Consider the following 22021-nt stretch of genomic DNA (forward strand, 5'->3'; position numbering starts at 1 on the left):
GGGTTGATATTTGGGCCTCTAGTCCTTTAACCTTCTCTTCCAATAAGGAAACCAGCCTGCACTTGATATAGATGAAGTCATCTCTATCCTGGGGGAGGAAGACAAACATAGCACATCCAGTGCAGGTGACAACAACAGATCACTCCCTCTCCATATCTTTCCTCTGAGAGCGTCCTCAGATGCTGTATTTCCTGCTCAGCAACGTCTGAAAGACAAATACCCGCTGTGGGCTCTCACCTCAGGCAAACTCCCAGGCAAACTCCCTCCTTTTTCAGTAATGTGCTCTGACACTTGTATTTTTAGGTCTGATTTGGTAAGCAAGTAGTTTTTAAGTGAGGTGAAACTTGGGGTACACAAGATGAATCAGACTCCTGAAAGGGGTCCTGCAGTCTGGAAGGGTTGAGAGCCACTGCCCTAGGCAGTCTGGTTCATTGTCCTACTTCACTTACAGTTAGGAACAGACACACAGACATTCCCTCAGCCCCCGCCGGGACCCTTACCCCCCATGGATGCCCCCCCATGGCCTGCCTGCCCAGAGCCTCTCCCCCCCATGGACATCTCTTTGGTCTGCCCCCCAGGATCCCTCCTCCCACCAACCTCTCCCCCTGTGCTCCCCAGTGACCCCTTCCCCCCAGAGACACTCCCCTTGGCCTGCCCCCCAGGACCCGTCCCCACAGCTCCAGATCTCTGGTCCCACTCATGCCCCCCTCCCGCCCTCTGTGGCTTCCGGGTTCCTCACCTGGGGGGAAGTCGCCCCCTTGGCCCTGCACCCCCTGATTCCTGACACAGCAGCTTCTCCTGGGGAGGAGCAATAAACCCAGTGAGATTCAGCCCCCCATCCCACAAAGGGGGGGCACAGGCCTTTGGGTGGGGGGGTCAGAAGGGGGCTGGGTGGGGGGCCCAATGGCAGCAAGTGCTTCTGGGAGGGGACCCCCATTCAGCCCCCTCATCCTGGTGGGGTTCCTTCCCCATATGGCCCCAACTCTTTAGTGACCCCTGTGTTTGGGGGGGCAGGGGCAGAGAAATTGGACCCCCTACTTCCCCCCAGCCAAGCCCCTCACTGGAAACACTCACCCCGTTAGACCCCAACATGGACTCTCCTCTCATCTACTCTCTCCACCCCTGTAGACTGCCCCCGCCTCCGCCCAGCCCCCCTCACAGCCGGACCCCCACCTCCTCCCATGGGCTGACCCCCCACCTCCCAGCCTAGCCCCCCACTCTCCTCCCCACCCCTAGTTGGTTTCCTCCTGGCCCCTGATCCCCCCTGCCCAGTACAGCTGTGTCCAGAGCCTTCTGACCTGACCCCCCCCCCACTGGTGCCCTTCCCCCCACTTCCCTCCATACCATCTGGCCACGAGCTCTCCCCTCCCACAGGAGGCTGCCGGGCAGGGTCCCTGGGGGCCGTTTAGAGCCTCTCTCTGGAAGCTGAGCCAGGATGCAGCATTAGTGCCCCCCAGAGACTCCCCCACAATCTAGGGGGAAATGGGGTATGATGATGCAGCTGTCCCACAATGGAGTCTGGGTCAGAAGGCCCCCCCAGGCATCACACCACCCCTTGGATCTCCTCTGGGCATCACCCCCCCCCCCGCCCCCCGCCCCAGAGATGGCGCCTCTATGGGCTCCAGGCCGGCAGCGCAGTCCCCCAGCCAAGCCAGCCCCAGGGAGCAACCCCCACCCCATTAACCAGTGGCTGAGCGGTGGGGATGGAGTGATGCTTGACACCAGGTCACAGAATAATAGAAGGAGAGGGCTGGATGGGACCCCACGAGGTATCTAGGTTGGAAAAAGGGTAGAAGTGCTGGGGAATATCCCGTCCCAGCCGCACACAGACATCTGAAGAGGCTAGTGATACAGCAGGACAGATGAAGGATTTTGGAACCAGAGGGGCTCGGGGGAGCCAACACCCAGCTGCGAGGGACCATCGTAAAGACCACATACTGGGAGGAAGGAAGAAGACAAACAGCCTCCACCTGGAGCTGGGAGCTCTCCCTGCTTTGTTTGCTAACGCTCTGTGGGGCCAGCAGAGTTACTGAGGGTTTATGCTTGGGGAATTGAGGCTCACGAAGAAGAGGCACTGGATAGCCTTTGCTGTCTGGCTGGGCTGCCTGCTTTCCAATCAATGGCTTTCCGTTGGACAAACTGACTCGGAGTCGTCACTGGCAGGGCTACTGTATGTTGTACCCAGCTGTGGGCATGTGGAAAGTTCCTGGCTCATCATAGTCCTTCCTCCAGCCCAGCCTTCTGTCACTTGCTGCAAAATACTGCAGGAGAGCGGTTCCAAAGCCTTGCTGAAGTCAAGGTCTAGCAGGTCACCACTTTCCCCAGCCACAGAGCCAGTGCAGCCATCTAAGCAGTGGGGAGGGAAGGGGTCCATGGGTGGGGTCCATGGGTGCGGGACGTGCTTGCAGGCAGCTGACGTGTCACTGGTGGCTTGGAAGCGCTCCTTTGGATATTATTTGGCACCAGAAACCCCTCTGCTCTTTATTCTTTGCAAGGGGAATTAGGTCCAATTCCCTTTGCAAATAAATTAGGAGAAGAAAAGAGAGAATGCAAAAGCTGAGCCACCCTGAGCAGTTGGGAGGGGATGTACTTCGCAAGAGGGGCGAGGGGGGGTTGGGTTGTAATTGCACCAGTGATGTGCCTAGTCAGTGCTGTGCATGGAGGAGTAGAGGGCGGGTGACTTTAGGTCTAGCTCCTTCTTTGGATCGTCCTGCCCCGCCTCCTTTCAAGTGTTGTCTCAGTCCAGGGTGGCAGCACGACTTTGCAATCAGATGCTAATGAGAAAGCAAGGTCTAGGTGGCAAGCTTTGCAAGCGCATCCCATCTCAATCTCAACATCCAGTTTTGGAGGCCCCATAAAGTATGAAAATCATGTTTTCTGAAGGTGGGGAGTGTTAACGTGATCATGTGGGTGAAGACTGCGTATCCACTCTTGCAGCTTTAATTCTGGCACTTCCCAGTACTGAATGCTTGACTTCCACTTTTAAGATTGAACTCAGTGTTTCTGTATGAAATACATGCTTATCTTAACAGCACAATTCTCATGCTGGAAGGAAGATCTCAAACATTGACAAATTACTGCTAACATTAAAGTTCTAAAAACATTTCGAGGAATAGGGAACATCACTGATGGTTTTCTGTTATCCTGGGTTTCGGTGGTAGTGATGGATTTTGTTCATGTTGCAGTGGGTCTGACGACGCTGGAAGAGGTAGAGCAACTGAATGGAAAGCTCCTCAAGCACAGCCAAGGTGAGAGATCATTTTTAAATATGTATTTTTTTTTATAGTGCAGAAAAGCTCACTTGACAGGAAACTCTAGGTTGGCTTAAATGAAATCTGCGTAAGCTTGAGAATTGCAGAGCAGAGCAGAGAGATGAAAGAGACACTTTTACATTTTATAATGTAACCTTTTATCAAGGGGTAAGCTCAACTCCTAGAGATGTGCTACTTCATTTGCTGGTAAGGTGTTTGTGTACGAGTTTAAAGTATATTTGAAAGTAGCACACCTCTCTAGTTTAACCTGAAATAAAATGACAGCTAAATGAGATTCCCTTAAGCAGCTCACTAACAGAGGTTGCATACCAAGGAGTATTGCAGCCAACAATATTTGAATATTCTCCCAGTTCACATGCTCTCTAGTATACACATCACATGGCATATTCCAAACCCAAGTTTAACACTACGTTTTCAGGCAATGGCTTTTAAACCTGTGTTACCAGACTTGCCCATCACCTTGGGGTATGCTCATTTATTAGGGTTACCTTCCTGGAAGGGGGGATGTGATTCTATTAATGTACTGCTTGTGTTACTGGTGTGTTCATATGGAGCTATCCCAATGGAGCTATCCCAATGGAGCTATCCTGCAGGACCTAAGGTTTTCAGGTCTGGGTTCCTCCAGCCCCCGATTCACCCTCAGTCTACAATTGTTCTAGCAGTAACCCCCTTGGTGAGCAAACCCCATAGGGTTTTTGGGCACTCCAGGGATCTTTGGCTTAGGTAAAAGAAGCGTTGCTGCGGAGCAAGCTAGGGAAGCCAAGAACACAAAGGAGTAGATGAAGTTGGGACAGAGAGAGAGAGAGACTGGCAACCAGCTTGATTATAACAGTTAGTTTATTGCCAGGTATATAAAAAACAGTGATACCATGCAAGGAGAGAAAAACAAACGCTTACAATACTACACAATTACAGGTGGGGTATTGGCGAAAGCTAGCTCAGGTTTGATTACAAAAGTAGAAAGTTATATGTGAACTGAGAGAGAGAGAGAGTGTGTGTGTGAGTGTGTGTGTGTGTGTGTGTGTGTGTGAGTGTGTTGGGGGAAGATGGCGGGGGGGTCCTCACCACTCCGTGCGGCTCAAAGGTTCCCAGGAGACAGGCTGTTCAGCTTAGTGCCTGGAGAGCTTGAGACAGGCAGAGCCCCCAACACAAGTCAGGGTTTGCATCCTGGTTCCCCAAGAACACACAGCTGACAGGAACAAGGTCTCCTGTAGCACTTCCACTTGTTGCATTTAATCTCAAAACCAAGTTCATCAGTTGCCTGCATACAGTTAACTGCAACTGGTAGCCTATGAAGGAAGAGTTCTCAGCAATTCAGAAGATGCTCCAAATACACATTACGAAAGTTAAAAGATTTTCACAGATTTTCCGAAAAATATTTAGATCATTCAACTATTGCAGCCACTGTGGCCGCCATCACAGAATGGCGAAAGGGGTCAAAATATTTAAGTCGTTCCAAATTTTGAGGGTGAAGTCTCTGGAACGCTAACTTCATGGAGTACAGCTGGAATGTCTTTTCACTATCAAAAACACACAACGTTGTGCTTCATATTCAGAATTCCGCATCTAGTTGATATGGTGTTTCTTCAGCAACCCACCTGAAATTCAAAGACCTCCACTGTTTCATGTCTAGCTAGGAACTTCAATACTGTCTTTGAAGCACTTAATATATTCTAATGACGGTTCAAAATGAATCAGAAAAATTGGAGGCTACTCTAACGAACTTGTTCATTTTCTTCAAGGACAATTTTGTGCACTTTTTAAATGTAGGGTCTTGAGGTTTTTAAAAAATATATGTAAAGATTAAAAAGAGTATAAATTAACACCATTCTGTACTATGGACCCATCCTTGCTCTGTGCTGGAATCATCACAGGGACAGCTCCCATTCTACTTAGATTAGGTGCAGCTACCTTTGACGGTGGAATGTTTGGGTTTTGACCAGAAGGACGTTCAAAGTCTTCACTTGGTACTTGATTATATGGAGTCTTGGCATATCCTTCCATATTGGAGGGAGACACTGAACCCAGGGAAGAACAATTGCTGCCTATATAGCTGCGGGCTGTTGAAGTACGACACTTTGGAGGAGAAACATCCTCTCTGAAAATAGATACAAATAAAAGTTGTTTAAACCAAGAATTTATTGGTGTTTTGAGGGATTGGGAAATTTTCTTCTATTTGTTTTTTTTTTCTATTGATCTATTCAAACAATAAAAGCAATAAGAACAGTATCACTGTCGACTACTTTAAACCAAAGTGTGTTTCAAATATTTACCAATTTCACAATCTATTTTAACGCAACAAAACATTTTGAAATATATCAGAAAATAGGATACAGGCATATTAACGTATACTACATTAGAAGTATCAGTTTATCCTCTTAGCTGTCACACTGGGTTAATGCACTGGCTTAGGTCAATGCCGAATTCTAAACAGCCATAAGAAATATAGTATCTATGAAAAGACATTAAGAGAAAGTTATTTTCTAGTTTCAGGTATTACTGCTCAAAAAGTAAAGACAGCGGGTCGTTACCTAATCTCATGCTGCACTTCTTTTTCATATTTTTTCTCTTTACGTTTCTTACAGCAACAGAAGATGAGAAAGGCCAGTAAGGAGAGACCCAGAAGAGTTCCACTAACTGCTCCAGCAATTGTGCCAGCTGCATTTCTAGCTAGAATAGATTAATAGAGGTTACTATGATACTGGCCTTTAACTGACTTTCTTTAATGAGATAATTCCCCTCTTACACCTTCAAATAGAAATACATGTTCCCTATTTTTAATACTGAGAAATATTACTGAACTGATACATGAGCACTGATACACAAACACCTGTTAAAATTTGAAAAAAATCTTCATCGAAAGACAGGTAGAAAGACTGACTCGTTTGTTGGAGATCAAAGAATGCTCAATACCCAAAAATATAACAAAATCAAAAAAGGTGTCCACTATCTGTTCTAGAGTTGATTTCTTTTATAGATTACAAAAGGATCCGTTGATTTCATTTCTTTAACTCATTCAACACTTCTGATTTTGTGACAAGAAGCATACAGCAAGTACTTACGAGGAGTGACGTTTAGCACAATGAAACACGCATCAGTGCCATCTCTATTTACAGCCACACAACTGTAGGTACCAGAGTACTCCTGAGAGGCATTTTTCACCAAAAGTTCACCTGTATCTTTATCTACAAATATTGAAGGAACTTTGGTTACCATTTTTCATTAAAGGTAAGTATTCAATATTTCCAAAGATGTTAATCCATTCCATAACAAATTGTATTTAAAAAGCCCGTGGGTCTTAGTTATGTTAACATCCGTTTGAAAAAAAAAAAAAAAAGAGAGACATCTGTCAAGATGCAAAGAGCTGTCATAGGTAATAATATGATTCTTTTATGAATAACTGGAAGTATATTCCATAGCATTTAATTTCAATATTAAGTCTTGGTACGCCATACCACTAGACCGCTGAGAATACTTCCTTGCCAAGAGGGTAATGTATATGTCTAACACAGGTAATCTGCGAGATACCGGATTTTAAGACAGTAAAATTTAGGCATAAAAATGCTTAGCATTTCAAGAAGAAATAAAAACACAAAGACAAAGCCTATTATCCATCTTAAATATATTAAAATTAAAATAGTAAAGGATAAACATTACTCAATAATGACTTGGCCAGAAGTTCCTCTGTGCCAGTTAATTTCCTCCAGTTATAAGACAAAAATGGGGAGCCTTCTTGTGATGCACATTTCAGGATAAGGTCACTTCCAGTTTCCTGCGATCCTTCAATGTAGCATTTAGTCCTTGCTGGCTTTACTAATAAATAAGGCATTATTTAATTAATAAAAAGTCAGCTATGGTGTCCATTAATTAAGCCTTCGCAAGTAAATAATTTTTCATTCCACAAAAGTTGGAATCAGCCTATGTTTTTGAACAATTTTAGAGCCATTTTCAAGAAATGTTAATTATTTCTACATTTTTGGCCTCATTCTCTGCCATTGTGTGTGTGTGGTGGGGGGGGGGGGGGGAGGAATCAATCCTCTAATTTTGGAGCACTAAAAAACAAAATTTATCTACTTGCAATTCTGTATTAATGTATGAAGTGATCATACACAAGAACCTCTCTCGTTTTAAGTGTCAAATGTAATATGGCATATAACAATTTGCCTTCCAAAAACAAAGTGTATAGTGTCTGAACAAGTATCTTACCAAGCACAGTCAAGTGTATTTTTTCTGTTTCAACTCCAGGAGCTTTCTTCACTCTGCACTGGTATATGCCAGTGTCCGTTGACTTTAGGTTCAGGATATCCATGGAGTCGTCACTCAATTTGGGATCAGAATTAGTGAACTGCACCCGTTATTTCATAGCTTCATAGTAATCATTATAAATCCTGTCTCCAGAGTACAAAACAATCTAAGAAAAAGAACAAAACAGGTATGTTCTCCAAACAAATCTGCATAGCAATTTGAATATTTCAAATGAACCACAGTTCTATTTCTTGGGAAGTTCTCTGGAAGAATTTTTTCTATGTGTGAAATAATCCCAACCAGAACAACAAGACCCACCCAACACAAGTTCTCTGGTGGAAAATAAATCCACTGTATTAATTACTCTTTTTGAAATTGCTATGTGCTAATTATACTGTAAACCTCTGCGTGCAGGAGTTCATCTAAATGTACTGGTATTGCTTCTAAAGGATGGAATGGGAAGAGGGCTAATATATTTTAAGATCTAAGATTTTCTTTTAAATATTTGCTTGGTAAAAGCTGAATTTGTTTCAACACAGCATTGTCTTTATCAGTAACTGAAAAAAAAATTAAAAAATTATCCTGGAGTTATTTTCTCTTTACAACCTACTTAGTTATAGTGAGCAACCACATGTCTTTCTAGATTTTAATTAATTTATAACAGGCATTCACTGTTTACCATTCATGTGCATGGTGCTTCACAGACATGCAAGATCACACAGGTTCCCTGACATGAAAGACAAAACTCAGAACAAGATCTATGGATAAACATTCAACTTTTATGGGAAATTTTCCATTAGACACAGGCCCAGGCTTTCAAAAATGGATACCTAAAGCTAGGTTCCTAAATTCTTAGACATCTAAAGAAGTTGCCCAATTATCCAAAATGCTGAGAACACAACACTCCCTTTCACTGTAACAGGAACTGCTAGGAGCTTGGCATCTTTGAAGGTCAGCCTGCTTATACAGATGCCTAATTTCAGGCACCCACTTTTGAACATCTTAGCCATGATACACGGTTAAGTGTACAGAACTGGAGTTGTCTACAATCAGACATATTTTAGCAGAGTCTATCCAACAAATCCTTTACAGTGCTGTGTTACTGAACAATGAAGCAAACTGGATATAATGTTCATCTGTAAGCCTGAGAGTCCTATAAATATTCACTTGAATCAGGAAAAGCTACATCCTTCCTTATTTTCCATCTCCTACACATACACACCCTTGTTTAATGCAGCAGAACTCCTTTAGAAAGCATACATACCATAACTAAAACCATTGGACAGTGAGTTTTTCATGTCAACAGTAAATGCATACCACAATCCTTTTACCAGCTCTCTAGTAAGATGAGGACATAGAACATATTAACTCATCAGTTTCAGGGAAACACTTCTGCAAGGTTTACCTCACCCATGTGCTCTCTCCAGTGTAATATCTTAAATTGGACCAACGTATGTGAAATTCAGGGGTGGGAGAGACTCAGCTGTGCCATGCTGGGGAAACATTTCCCAACTACCTGCGATTGGTAGCACAAGCACTCCATTCTGGGCTCCAGTAAAGATACTTCACCCACCTTCTCTCTCTAATATCCCGGGACCAACACAGTTACAACAACACTGCACGCAGGTTACACACCAGTCATTTTTGATTTAAACAAAAACTTGAAAAAAACATGCCTCCCTACTGTCTTTGCAACCCCACACCATTACAGGACAGCACTAGTGCATGGGATCCTGACTGTCTAACACAGTGGTTCCCAACCTGTGGCCCAGGGGCTTTCAAAGTGGCCTGCCACACCCCTCCCACTGGCTGCAGAAGGAGCTGCTACCTAAGGACCCAGGCGGAGCATGTTGCTGCGTGGCTAGAAGACCGGTGCTTTTAGGCTCCTTGTTGCACCGAGGGGATGGGAGATCAGTGTTCCTCTCTCTGTGGCTCCAGCAGGAACATTTGCGCCTAGGGACCCAGGGGAGTGCTTTGCCATGCTCTCTGCTACAGAAGGGAGCCACTGCTTAGGGACCCAGGTGGAGCACAGGGGGCTACAGAACAGGTGGTTTCCCTGCTGCAGCCAGGGGGACTGGAAATCAGTGAGGAGGGAGGCAGCCTTGCAGGGAGGGGACCGGGAGGGCTGCTGCCTGAGACTGGTGGCTCTGCAGGGCTATAACAATGATATCTATGGCTCTCAGCCAAAAAGGTTGGGAACCACTGATTTCACTTTTATTCTTGTCTCAGCCTAGAGACAAATGGTCAGCATGTAGCTCAGCAGGACGTCTTATATTTTTAATATCTTAATACGAGTAAAATATGGTTTCTTGAGACTCCCTTTGGCCAAGCATCAAACGTGGTAACTTATGCACGCCTAATTAACTACTGAATATCAGGCAATGTTCTAGGTTTAAGAAAAACCTGTCTGCACACTTACAAAATGTAGCTTGGTAGAACATGGAAACTGTAGTACTGGCACCTAGTTTTCAAATCTATTTATTCAATGCAAAAATGACAGCAGATCAGCTGAATTTTAGCTGTATAACAACTCACAACCCAAAAGGTCAGAAAAGCAGTGCACACAAAGGGTTGATGCTGCACTGTGAGAATGATTTGTGCATGCCACACACCAAATACACAAGTGAAATTCTGCAACACTTCTATATCCTACAGCACTTCATATCTATGCCAACAGGAGCAGTTGTGAAATGCTGCACATTGAACTTTTGCACTGAACTGGAAAGATAACGGTCTCCTGCACAGTGTAACTCAGCCCATTAGTCATTCATCAAACGAACGGGTGACACTATTATCTCGCAGTGCAACGCTGTGCTCACAATCAGTGTGACCAAGCACAGTGAAAGTTCAGCTGGTGAAGCACAGAAAGCAGCGAGGACAGGGGAGGATTATCAGAGCTCTCCTAGGCCTCCGCGTATCCACCTTCTCTGCCATTGCAATGGTTAAACCCCCCCCCCGGAGAAGCAGCTTCGGGATAGTCAGTCTGCCCCCGCCCCTCGGGCAAGGATGCACCGTTCGCACTCCCCGCAGCAGCGCTCTGCTTCCCTCCCGGCACGGGCATGGCGCTGAATGCCGAGACGCTGCCCGAAGCACTCTGGCGGCGAACTGCTCTGTCCGGATCGAGCCCACCCGCAGGTGCAGGAGGTGCAGAGCCAGCAGGGGAAGCAGCAGGGGCCTCCCGCATCGGTGCACGTCCCTGTGCTGCGAAGTGACCCGACTGCTGCTGCGTTAGTTCAACTTGCAGGCGGGGCCCTCCTGACAGCCCCGCGCTCAGCAGCAGCTGCCGCAGGATGGAGGAAGGTGGGAGCAGGGGCTGGGCCGCTCTGGAAGGTGCAAAAGGCGCTTTCCCCGGCAGGCAGGAGGGGTTGAACAAGGACACCCCAGAACAACCCTGCCAGCAGCTAACGTGTGGGGAGTGTTCAACCGCCAGCGCCAGACACCGAGACACATTTCTACCCGCCACCTGCAGAGCCGCCCTCGGCTCCACACACCGGGCTGGGCTCCAGGCTGCGCCTCTCCTCCTCCTCCTGCAGCCAGGGGCAGAGCGAGGCTCAGCGCCAGGCCCGGCCAGGACCGGTCCGGCTCCACCAGCCGGTCTGTATTAGCGCCCAGCGCCGGGCTGCTGGCGGGGCAGGGAGGGGGAGAAAGGAGAGGCCCCGAGCCCCGGAAATAGCGCCCAGCCCCCGCTGTGCTGTGCGGAGCCACGTGCTGCTGCGCTGGGCGGCGGCAGTGAGCGAGGGACCCCGCGCCCCGCTTTGCCTGGAGCCGGCCCGGCCCGGCCCCACCGAGACACCCCGCCCGGCAGGACAGGACAGGTGCAGGGGGCGCTGCCAGCCCCGCCCGGCCCGACAGGTGTGGGGGGGTAATCCAGCCCCCCGCGTGCACTGGGGGCTCTCGGCCGGGCTCTTCCCATCACCCCCAACCCCTCCCCCGCGGCAGAAACTTCCGCCAACTCCTGCCCCGGCCCGGCCCGAGGAACGTGTCACTCACCGCAGCAGAGGAGCAGCCCCAGCCCCAGCAGCCCCGGCCGGGCAGAGCCGAGCGCCGCCAACGTTGCCACCGGGGAGGGGAAGGGAAGGGAAGGGAAGGGAAGGGAAGGAGGCGGCAGCCGCAGAAAATTCCCCGCGCGCGGGAGCGGAATCGGCCGCCGCGGCCCCCGCCACGCTCCGGACTCGCCTCCCAGCCGCCGCCTCCATCCCCAGCGCCGCGTCTGTGAGCCACGGAGCTGAGAGGCGCCGCGCCCGCCTCGGCACGGGCCGCACCACCCCGCCGGAGGGGGACTGGAGGGAGTCGCTCTCTCCCATCTCCGCCTTCTCCCCCCCCCAGGCGGTGGGGCTTATTGGTACGTCCCGCCCCTCCCCCTCCCCACGTGCAGCTGCCTGAGGGTGGTTGGCGGGAAATCAGCGCGGCCCACGCGCCTGCCGAGCCTGACTCGCGCTGTCCCGCTGCCTCTCCACGCGGCTCCCTCCGAGGGGCGGTCCCAGCTGCTCGGTCTGCAGCGATCGTGTGCACGGAAGGAGGCCGGGATCCGGTGGGAAAAGTGACCATGTCATTGCAGACGTTCATAGCCATGTACTGGAGGGGCCGAGTTGTGTTCAGCAGGCAGGTGTCATTGACCTGCAGTGCCGCACTTCGCAACACCGACACTGTGTGTGTGTGTGTGTGTGTGTGTGTGTGTGTGTGTGTGACACTAGCTCACCTCAGCAACGTGTCTGACAGACCAGCCTGGAATTACATGTGTCATGGCTAATAAAGGGAACACAATAACTAGGAGTTAGACGTTCAGTGATGCTGGAAATATTCTACAACCTACACTGTGTCTCGCTCTTGCTCCCATGGAAGTCAGGGATATCTTTACCACTGATTTCTGTGTGAGCTGCCCTGACAGCAGTGTTAAGTACCACTGTCCTCAGCCCACGGACAGGAATGCCAGGATATCATTTGGTATCAATGGGTATTCTGCATTGTAGATCAGTGCCAGGATATGCCTGTTCACATTACACTATAGACCTTCTCAGAGCCCGCAGTGCCAGCATGAGGACACATTTGGAACTCCATATCGAAATCAACACGGAGCAATGCATAAAAATTAATGTCAGTAGATGGGCCTAAGTGTCTTAAGTGGTGCCTGCTATTTTGCCCTTCTGACCTCGAAAACACATGGCTGAGAGATTGCCCGTTGGAGGCATAGCCCAATGTACAATTTAACACATTTACACAAGTTTACAGGAAAATACCTATTTGCACTTCATAAGGGCCCATAGGTTTTGCCTCCTGCTTTCTGAGAAGAACAGAGAAATGCAAAGACTACCATGGAAGATGAGACAGGAAGTTAAGATCAGTGATCTGCAGGACTGTCAGCCCCCAGATCTGCATTCAGCTCTCTCCCTTAGCGCTCCCATCTAGCCCTTCAACAGCCCATGATCTATGGCTAATTTGGAAGCTCTATTCCATTGTCTGCTGGCTCCTGCTTGTGCTCTAAGCAGCTCTGACGGTAGATGACAGAAAATGCAGTTGGACTTAATACTGCGTTAAGCACCATTAACATCAGTGGCAGGGCATGTAGAGAGAAGCATGTCACTTAAGGGCTCATGCTCATCTCACACCAGTTTTACGCAGGTGTAACTCCATTGGGCCTGATGCCAGTGTAAATCTGGACTAAGTTAACAGAAGCCAATGGAGTTACACAGGTGTAAAGTGAGATCAGATTATACCCATACTGTAGCTTCTGCTGCTGATCCCACCCACGGCTTTGGTCTGGACACTTAATCTCAAGCAAAACGGAGTCAAAAACAGCGACATGGAAAAGGAACAGTATTATGCATGCCTTCTCCTCTATTCCCATCCCAAGATTAATGTGAAGAACCTACTATGCACATAGGTCCTTTTTCTATATCCTATAAAGACATGCAATGACTGATTCTGATCTTCTAGTGGTTTTACATTAATGTAACTCCACTGCCTTTCAGTGAAATGACTCTTGATTTACACTCACGTAAGTGAGATCAGCATCAGGCCCAGAATTAGAAGCACGGGTTAAAATATTTGTAATACATGAGGATTATTACTGTTGAAATTCTCTCTCTCCTTCAGTTTGTCTTTGTAAAAATTATGATTAGCCATCTATGATGCTGAGGTCTTTCTGTATTGTGTGATGTGGCCATGGATATGGTATAGGATGCAAATATTTTTGCAGAAATACATCAAGGCCAAGTAAGTCTATTTCCCAGCAATACTGAAGGGTTGGCTTAAAAGTGATGTGAAAAAACAGGATGTATAAAGCTCATGCTGCTCAGATTTTGTTAGGAATTTTCACTAACATACATAGTCATACATACATAGTGCTTTTACTACAGAAAGGCAATGATTTCAACAAAGAGAGATTTAGGCACTCAAATGACAGAAAGTATTAACTCTTTCCTTCTCAATTGAAAATATATCTTGAGATTCCTGGAGTACTTTACCTGTAAGGACCCTTTTTAGTTCATACAGCCAAGGATTGTCAGTGGATCACTGGGGAGTGAAGAGGGAAGAAGAAAGGATGTGAGAAATTCTGAGGCCACGGTGATTGCATTTTTCAGACTCAAATGCAAGAGAAGCTTCACAAGTTCTGAGTTGATATTTTTCTAAATCAAGTGGTTAGATGGCTAAAGATAAGGGACCAGATTCCCCTGTTTCCATTCTGTAACTAGTCAATCCTCTACTCCTGATTTATAATTGTATTAACAGAGAAATCGTTTGGCTGTAATGTGAAGAGGGGTTGCTAGTGTTTGTGGGAACAGTGTTAACTGAAAAGAGGGGAGAGAGGGATGATGATTAGGGGGACCAATGGCTCCATCCTCCACTGGCAACAGTATGCTGCAGTCCCCACTACCCAACCAGGTAGCTCGGAAAGCCTGGTGCCTTTCTGCTCAGTGCTCTCTCTGTCCAAACTGCAGAGTGCACCTAAGTGGCATAATTTAGCCCACTGGAAATAGAGCTGAATGGAATGTGATTGTGATACATGTTATTCATTAGGATAGGATTTCTTTTAAATGCAAAATAAAGGATTGTTAATATTGATTGGTAATTAACTGTTTATGTTATTATTTCAGAATTATAGAATATCGATTCAAATAGTATTCAAATAGATCTCCCCATATCTTTTAATGAAGGATGCATCTATATTTATCATTGCATTAAATGTGCTGTGACAATTTCTGCCGTCGTTTTATTATATCTTGCAGTCTTTGAATTCAGTCCTGTTCATAGTTTCATTTAAGCCATCGGATGTAAAGAAGTTTTTCAGACCATGTAAATGTCAGCTATAATTTTAACTACACACAGGTTCCTTATATTTTACCGATTGTTTAATTTGCAGTCAAATAACTTAACATAAAAAACCATGAGAAAGTATATTAGGAGTTAAACTGTAAAGCGGTGTTAATTTTAGGCTAACGGGATATAGAAGAGCAAGTTTCAACATCAATATTCTGAACTAGTCGTTTAATAATTACAGTTACTTATAAAAGGTGCAATCCCTTCGAGAACACCTCCCACCTGCTCTCCACCAATAGGAGAGTGGGATTGGCCCGGAAAGGGCACAAGGCGGGGTGGGTTTAAGCCCTCCCAGAAGGAAAGGTGCACCAATCAGGATGGGGTGGAATCTCTGGAGCTCGATGGTTGGTCGGGTGGCAGCACCGCGCGGGAAGTCTCAGGGCCTTTATTTAAAGCATCTCGTTTTCTCTTCTTTAAAACCCTGCCTCGACAAAACCGCGCTGCAAGTCAGGCGTCGAGAGCCTGCCACTCCCGTCCTCCCGTCACTGAAACCGATCTCAGAGAGAAAAGCGTTTGTAAATAACCCAAATACAAACCCAGACTCTACAAACGCATTGAAAATCAAACAGTTGCTGTTGCTGCCTCTTACACCGGCCCGGCCACGCCTGCTTCCCCGGGAACGGCTCTGCCAAGCGGGGTGTCTCGCCCTCTCCTTCCAGCCACCACTGTGCCGTGAGCGATTCCCAGAGGCCTCCTGCCACGGTCCTGGGGCGAGCACCCCTGCCGGTTCCCAGACGCGGAGCACCTCCCCTCTTCGTCGGTGATGTCGGGGTGCACCCGGCGCTTCTTCCCGCCGTAGCGGAGCAGCGATGTCAGCACCCGGAGGCCGAAGTCGTAGTGATCCTGCTTGGACAGCTGCTGCACCACCAGCGAGTGTAGGGTGCAGACTTGCCGCGCCAGGAGCTGGGACCAGAGCGCAGCCAGTCAGGGGGGTGGGGTGCAGGGAGCTGTTTATATGGGGACCCCCCTCGCCCAGCGCTGAAATGCAGCCACCTCTGGGGTGGGGTCCCCTAATATCCCTCCCTTTTCTCCCTCCAGTGCTGATTAGTCATTCCCTCCCCTCCCCCCATTTCTTCCCTTCTGCCTCCTCTATTGTCCCCGCCCCCCCTCCCCCGCATGGATCGGTTGGGGCTGCCTCCAAGGGCGATTTCTCTGTAGAGTTCAATTCCCCGCACGACCGCGAGAATCGGGGGGCGCCGACGGGAGATCGCCTTGGGAGGTGGGGGACTGGCACGGGAGTGCCGACGAGCCTTGGTTGGGGGGTGTAGTAAGAAGTGAGAGCTTAAGGCCTGTAAAACAGGCTAAGGCCTAAATGGAAAAAGCCGAGTGAACAGAAGTATAAGAGGTCACTCAAGTTAACTGAGATTGGTATAGGAAAGTGCTGATTCTGCAAGGTTGTAAGACTGCCAAAATATTACTAAAATATGTAGTGGGTATAAGAGGTACCAAGATACTAACTCTCTGAAATGACACTTTGATGGGTAGAAATGATACATGGGGTGGCGGTGCCCAAATCAGCCAATCAACGGAAAAATGTGGTATTAGACTACGTCAGGAGGGTGGCAACTACCTACGTGAAAGGGGGCAGACCGAAAGTGTATGTAACAGTGTTGTACTCGGTGTGTTGGTCACCGGTGTTTATCAGTGTAGGCTGCGTGCGTGTGTCCCTGTGTAGATGCTGTCCCAGCTCTGGCCAGGAAACTGAGACGGCTCTCACAATCGAATGAGTCGACACGACCACAGATTAGCTGAATAACGAAGGCGCCCAAGCGAGGTTTATTGCGTGCGGCACAATGAGAAATGACTTACAGAGTATCTCTGGGTCAGTTTCATATTGGCGGCGTTACAATGGTCTGCTCCGTTATCCCCTAGACCGGACACCGGTATTCCCTCTGACACTCTCTTTTATACACTGTTACATACACTTTTAATTTAATTTAATCTGGGGCACCTGCTCCATGGGAGCGGGATCGTGGAAGCTGAGAGTCAGGGCTGGAGCAGGCCCTGAATTAGGGGCTGGCTATATGGTTTCCAGCACTCTGATGTCTCAGACAATCTCTCTACTAAAGCTTTGTCAAGTCTGTGTCCTCAGGGATGCTCCCGCACTGCTTCAGCTCCTTTCACACTCTATAGAGAGGAGCAGCAACCAGCTTTAGAGCGGAGCTAGGAGCCATCATGTGACAGGTAAGTGGCAGAGACTTTGCCTTAAACATCCAGGACCCAGCACAAGGTATGTGCAAGGCAGCTCTAGGAAATCTGGGGAGTGGAGTTTTGTTGGGATTGAGTGTGCCCCAGGAGTTTGTACAGATTACAAGAAAGTGGGGTTAAAACACCAACCTCGCTGTGAGCAGGATTTGAACCTGCGAGGGGGAACCCCATTGGATTTCGAGTCCAACACCTTAACCACTCGGCCATCACAGCTGTGACAAACAAAAAGCATCAACACCAGAAAAACTGGTCAATAAGCACAATGCCCAGACTCAAAATCATCTGAAAAACAGATTTCAAACCTGGCTCCCAAAGCACTAGGGGAATTTGCAGTCTTTTCTCTTTTCTTAGCCATGTGCACTAGCACAGAGAGCACTTTTCAAAGTCTCCCCTCCCACAGCTGAGAAAGGGAAAGGTTTCTCAGGTTCTACCTTGATTTGAATGAGGATATCTGGACCACAGAGACATGCACTGCCCTTTGCTGCAGAAACCAGTGATGGATGGAAGCAGGCTAAGAAAAATGTTTCCTGGAGACAAGAATAGCTCCCCTGGCATAGCAGCAGCATTGTGCAGCTGGAAATGTCTCACAAGAGGAGCTAAAGCATTTCTGGTTCAGTAGCACAGTCTTACATACAACGTGAGAGGTCTAGGTTTGTTTTCAGAGAAAAAATTCTTAGGTTTTTTCAGCAGAAAGTTTCCATCTGTTTGCGTTCTCTGAGGTGTGGCTTTGTTCACAGTGCATCACGTGAGATGTCATCTGGTCAAGAAGCCTGGTCAATGGAGGAGTTGTGGGGGCTTGGGAAGGGACATTAACACAGGATCTGGGGTTCCCATTCCTGGAGCGTGGGGTTCTCAGTGGAGCTCAGAGATCATGGACCCTGAGACCCTGCCACACTTGCCTCATGCTTCATTTCCTTCCCCATACTGTCCTCTGATATCTACTCCTGCCCATGTGCCCAGGGTTGCTTCTGCACTGGCTGGTACCAGCACCGCGATTTCTGCTACTACCCTGTGGAGAACACCACAACTTGGTGGAAAGCCGAGGTATGGATTCCCTGGTCCTGAAGTCACAGGCTTGGCAGGGTCTGGAATGGTCTCATGGAGCTGGGCTAGGACTTCCAGTGGTGGGATTTTATGTCATCCATAGTACAGCGACTGACAGAAGAATAGGTAAGTGACACCACATAATGGAGGAGTGGGAACAAAGGTGTGTGGAGGTAACTGGGTTGGGGGAGCAGGATGGCCAGGGAATACTGCAGTGTTTGGGGAAAATGGCGGGGGAGAAAGAAAAAGCAGAGAGAGAGAGGAATGGAGAGGGAGGAGAAGAAGCAGGGAAAAAAAGGGAGGAATGAAAGAAAATGCAGAGAAAGACTTAGGAAGAAGAAAAACCTAAGCCAAAAAGGGTACAGAAAGCAACAGAAATCAGTGGGGCCCCTTGGAAGTGGGGGTCCTTGGAAACTCACACCCCTAAGCCTCTATCCTGGCTCTGAGAGAAGAGTGGGAGTTGCTGCCACAGCCACCAGAGTAAAACTGGGGGTGTCAGCAATCCTTGCCAGCCGTTCCAAGGCTGTGCTCCAGGATTTTTCTGCTAAAATTCTTTGCTGTTTTACTAGCTCCTCCAGATGAGACTGGCTGTCCCTGTTTTGACGGACGGGAAGCTGCACTCTGAGTTATATATGGGGCTGGCTGTGTGGCTGACCTCTGGAGATCAGAAGAACTTTTTGTTTGATTAAATTGGTTATAAATGACCACTCATAAAGTCTAGCATCTGCGTGATGAAACAATGGCTGAGATATCTAAGGAGACTGTTTTTCTGACTTCTGGTTAATGGGTGCGCTGAGACAGAAGTTTACTTGTGTTGCTGGTTTGGTATATCTTATGGGAGAATAACCAGCACTCTGGGGTGATGCTGCCCCATTTCTCAGTGGTTAGTCCTGCATCTGGTATCTTAAGCTGTGACCCACTGAGTCACGGTGACACCTCCACACTTGGATCCTGATAGGCTGAGCCTGCTAGCTGAAACCTGGTGTGCCTGGCATGGGGCTGCTAACCCTGGTGAGTTGCTTCCCCTAGATCTGCTGAGGGAATTCTGTGCCCCCAAAATTGGAAATTCTGCAAATTGTATTTGTCAATAAATAACTGTGGAGGCTCCAGTACAGCAGGCTCCAGTATAGCACAGGCCACTAGCTGAAAAGAGGTGGGAGATCACCCTGCTGGTATCTCACCCCTCCCCCCTCCCCCCAGGACACAGACCTTTGACAGAACTACTTTTCACAGGGATGTAAAAATATTCCTCCCCCTCCAAGGAATGCAGTTATACTGACCAAACCCCTAGTGTAGATAGAGCTATGTCCACAAGAGGGCTTCTCCCATCATCATCGCCTGTGGAGATGGGGTACCTAAACTGACAGAAGAAACCCTCCAAGCAATGTAGGTAGAGTCGCCACTGAAATGCTATAGTTTTGCAGTCGCACTGGGGCAGTGCTTAAGTGTTGAGCTGTCCTATGTGTGAAGAAAGCAATGAGTGCAGGGCTATCACTGATCTGAAAGGGGGGGATGATTGATGGGGACAGATGGGGCAAGAATAAAAGTGGGGAACTGGTATGGCACCAGATGAGCAGACAATTGGTTTAACTATCTGGACACCTTGTTGATGGGTTTGCTGTTATTTAATTATTTCCAAGGTCTTTGCTGCCTGTAACATTTCCCCAAGCTCAATGGCTGGCTGAGCAGGGTGGGGTTTAGCTTTCATAAAACTTTCTCTGTGATACCATAAAAGACTGAGGCTTTGTGTACACCATCGCTTATGTAGGTAAACTTTTGCTGGTCAGGGGTGTGAAAAAAAACACAGCAAAAAATGACACAATGTTCACTATTGAACTCACTGAAATGAGATAGCTGGGACGTTAAAGCAATGTACTCCTAAGTCTTTGTGCTGTGCATGTGTGGGTTCAATGCCATGCTAATCTGCTGCATTTATTCTTCTCCCATCGATTCCAAGCAACTGCATCCCCCTTTGGTGCAGTGACAGGCCAACCCGCATCACTTATTAAGAAAGGAACCCTGTATTCCCCTTGTTTTTTTTTTTTGTGAAGTTCGTGTGAGACAGTATTAAAAGCCCTACTAAAGTTGAGATCTATCACATGCACTGCTTCCACCTCTTCACAACCTTGTTAACATGTTTTGACATGATATTTTCTTGACAAATCCATGTTGATTGTGACTTATCACCTCATTATCTGCTGGTGCTTACAAACTGATTATTTGCTCCATTATTTTTTCTGATACCAAAATTGAGCTGACTGGTCTATATTTTCCTGGGTTGTCTCATGCCCCTTTTATAGCTAGATTCTACATTCTCCCTTTTCCAGTTCTCTGGGATCTCTTCCTTCCTCCATATGTTACCAGAGATAATTGCTAATGGCTCAGTGATCTCATCAACCAATACCTTAAGTATTCTAGGATGTATTTCATCAGACCCTAGTGAACTGAAGACATCTAACTTGTCTATGGCTGTATGTTGATGGGAGAGAGCTCTTCCGTCCACACAAATAAACCACCCTCAATGAGCGGCTGTAGCTATGTCCACACTGGTGTTTCTGTCGGTTTATAAGGATCTAGACGATAATAAGGTGATAAGTTGCAATCAACATGGATTACTCAAGAAAAAGTCATGTCAAACAAACTGACATGCTTCTTTGACATGTTAACAAGTGTTGTGAAAGGGGGAAGCAGCACATGGGCTGTATCTCTGTTGATTCTGGACACTGTGTGATCAGTGTGGATACCGGTGAGACATGGCACGCCCGAGTTGCAGATCAATGAGGTTTAACGTGCAAGGTGTTCTATAAATATACCAGTGAAATACAAAGCCTAACAATAAATACAATACATCATACTCACTAACCTGGATAGCTAAGCAGTTACTCAGAAGGCTGTATACAGGAACAGCTTTCTTCAGGGGCCCCGCCAGGGAGTCAGTGGATCCTCTGGTCCAACCAGAAGCACCTCCCGCAGAGTCAGGTGTTGATGGAGCGCCCCCCTTTGTCTAAGTCGTGACTTCTTATACCCTTCCATAAACAACCTTCACCTAATTATCTCTCTCATTATCGTATATGCTAATTACCTACATTGGGTTTCCACCCTTAACTACATTCCATTCTTACCATGATAATTGGGGTCATCAGAACAACATCTTGTGATAGGAGGGGTGCAGTAAAAGTATGCCCCTTGGCAATAAAACAGTGTACCCCAGACGTTCCAGGATAACTTCTTGTTCCCATCACCGTTCTCTATGTGCAGCTGCAAGCCATACAGTATCTGTATTTTGTCTTGTTATGTGCCGTGCTGTGCAGAAACTGAGACAGCTCTAAGGTTATTCAGTCTCTGCCAACTGGAAGGTGTCATGCTACAGGGGTCAGAACAGCCAAGCAAGCAACTGAAGCTATGCTAAGCCTGTGGGACAGTGGTCAAGCAACTCAAATTGTACTGGGCCTCCAACAATCTCCACATTTGGAGGGCTTTTAAGACTGTCTCCTATGACCTTCACAGAAGCAAACTAAGGAAATATAGGGGTTTTTAGGGGGTATTTATTTGGAAGCCATGTGAGATGCCTGTCACTGCATGAAAATGGTTGTTTGGAATACACTGGAGAAAAATGAATGCCTTCGATGAGGATGGGATTTGAACCCATGCGTGCAAAGCACAATGGATTAGCAGTCCATCACCTTAACCACTCGGCCACCTCATCTTACTTATTGGACTGTTGGGGAAGCAAAGAGAAATCTAGGACCAGCACACATGGGGACAAAAAGGACTTTTAGTATATTTTAGGGTAAGCAGAGCCTGAATGAGGTCTCCCTTCACACCTAGTGAAGAGTGAGGGGGGAAAGACTTCAGGAACAGGCTATGTTTGTGTTGTCACACCGACTCTGCCTCGGTACACAGCATAGTGGAGCTGACACAAACACAGTGTAATC

The 22021-nt window shown here is 47.5% G+C and overlaps 1 protein-coding gene and 2 non-coding genes across 4 annotated transcripts; all 3 read right to left on the reverse strand.

Annotated features, from left to right (window-relative positions):
• Positions 1-4307: 4307 nt before the first annotated feature.
• LOC137142125 (coxsackievirus and adenovirus receptor-like) lies at positions 4308-11827 on the reverse strand. Of its 2 annotated transcripts, XM_067531356.1 has the most exons (6): positions 11508-11827; positions 7479-7683; positions 6335-6457; positions 5804-5942; positions 5184-5370; positions 4308-4870 (listed from the first exon to the last, which is right to left on the reverse strand). In XM_067531356.1, the coding sequence occupies exons 2-6, from the start codon at positions 7579-7581 to the stop codon at positions 4859-4861; spliced, it is 564 nt and encodes a 187-aa protein (XP_067387457.1). In that variant the 5' UTR covers positions 7582-7683; positions 11508-11827; the 3' UTR covers positions 4308-4858. The 2 variants fall into 2 exon arrangements, with proteins under 2 accessions (XP_067387457.1, XP_067387456.1); XM_067531355.1 differs by having other exon boundaries at positions 4308-5370.
• Positions 11828-17173: 5346 nt separating this feature from the next.
• On the reverse strand, positions 17174-17255 carry TRNAS-CGA (transfer RNA serine (anticodon CGA)). Its single transcript has one exon. It is a non-coding gene; the product is annotated as a tRNA-Ser (tRNA).
• Positions 17256-21710: 4455 nt separating this feature from the next.
• On the reverse strand, positions 21711-21792 carry TRNAS-GCU (transfer RNA serine (anticodon GCU)). The gene has a single exon. It is a non-coding gene; the product is annotated as a tRNA-Ser (tRNA).
• Between the last annotated feature and the right edge of the window lie 229 nt (positions 21793-22021).

The sequence above is a fragment of the Emydura macquarii genome, unplaced genomic scaffold (genome assembly GCF_026122565.2).
Source record: "Emydura macquarii macquarii isolate MOO-44397 ecotype Brisbane River unplaced genomic scaffold, CSIRO-AGI_Emac_v2 contig_3166, whole genome shotgun sequence".
NCBI classification, from domain to species: domain Eukaryota; kingdom Metazoa; phylum Chordata; order Testudines; family Chelidae; genus Emydura; species Emydura macquarii.

Coding starts and splice junctions, on each gene's coding strand:
- LOC137142125 (XM_067531355.1), bottom strand. CDS start 7,581: ATGGATATCCTGAACCTAAAGTCAACGGACACTGGCATATACCAGTGC. Junction 6,458..7,478: donor AATACACTTGACTGTGCTTG/GTAAGATACTTG, acceptor CAATATTTGTAG/ATAAAGATACAGGTGAACTT. Junction 5,371..5,803: donor GAAGTGCAGCATGAGATTAG/GTAACGACCCGC, acceptor ATCTATTTTCAG/AGAGGATGTTTCTCCTCCAA.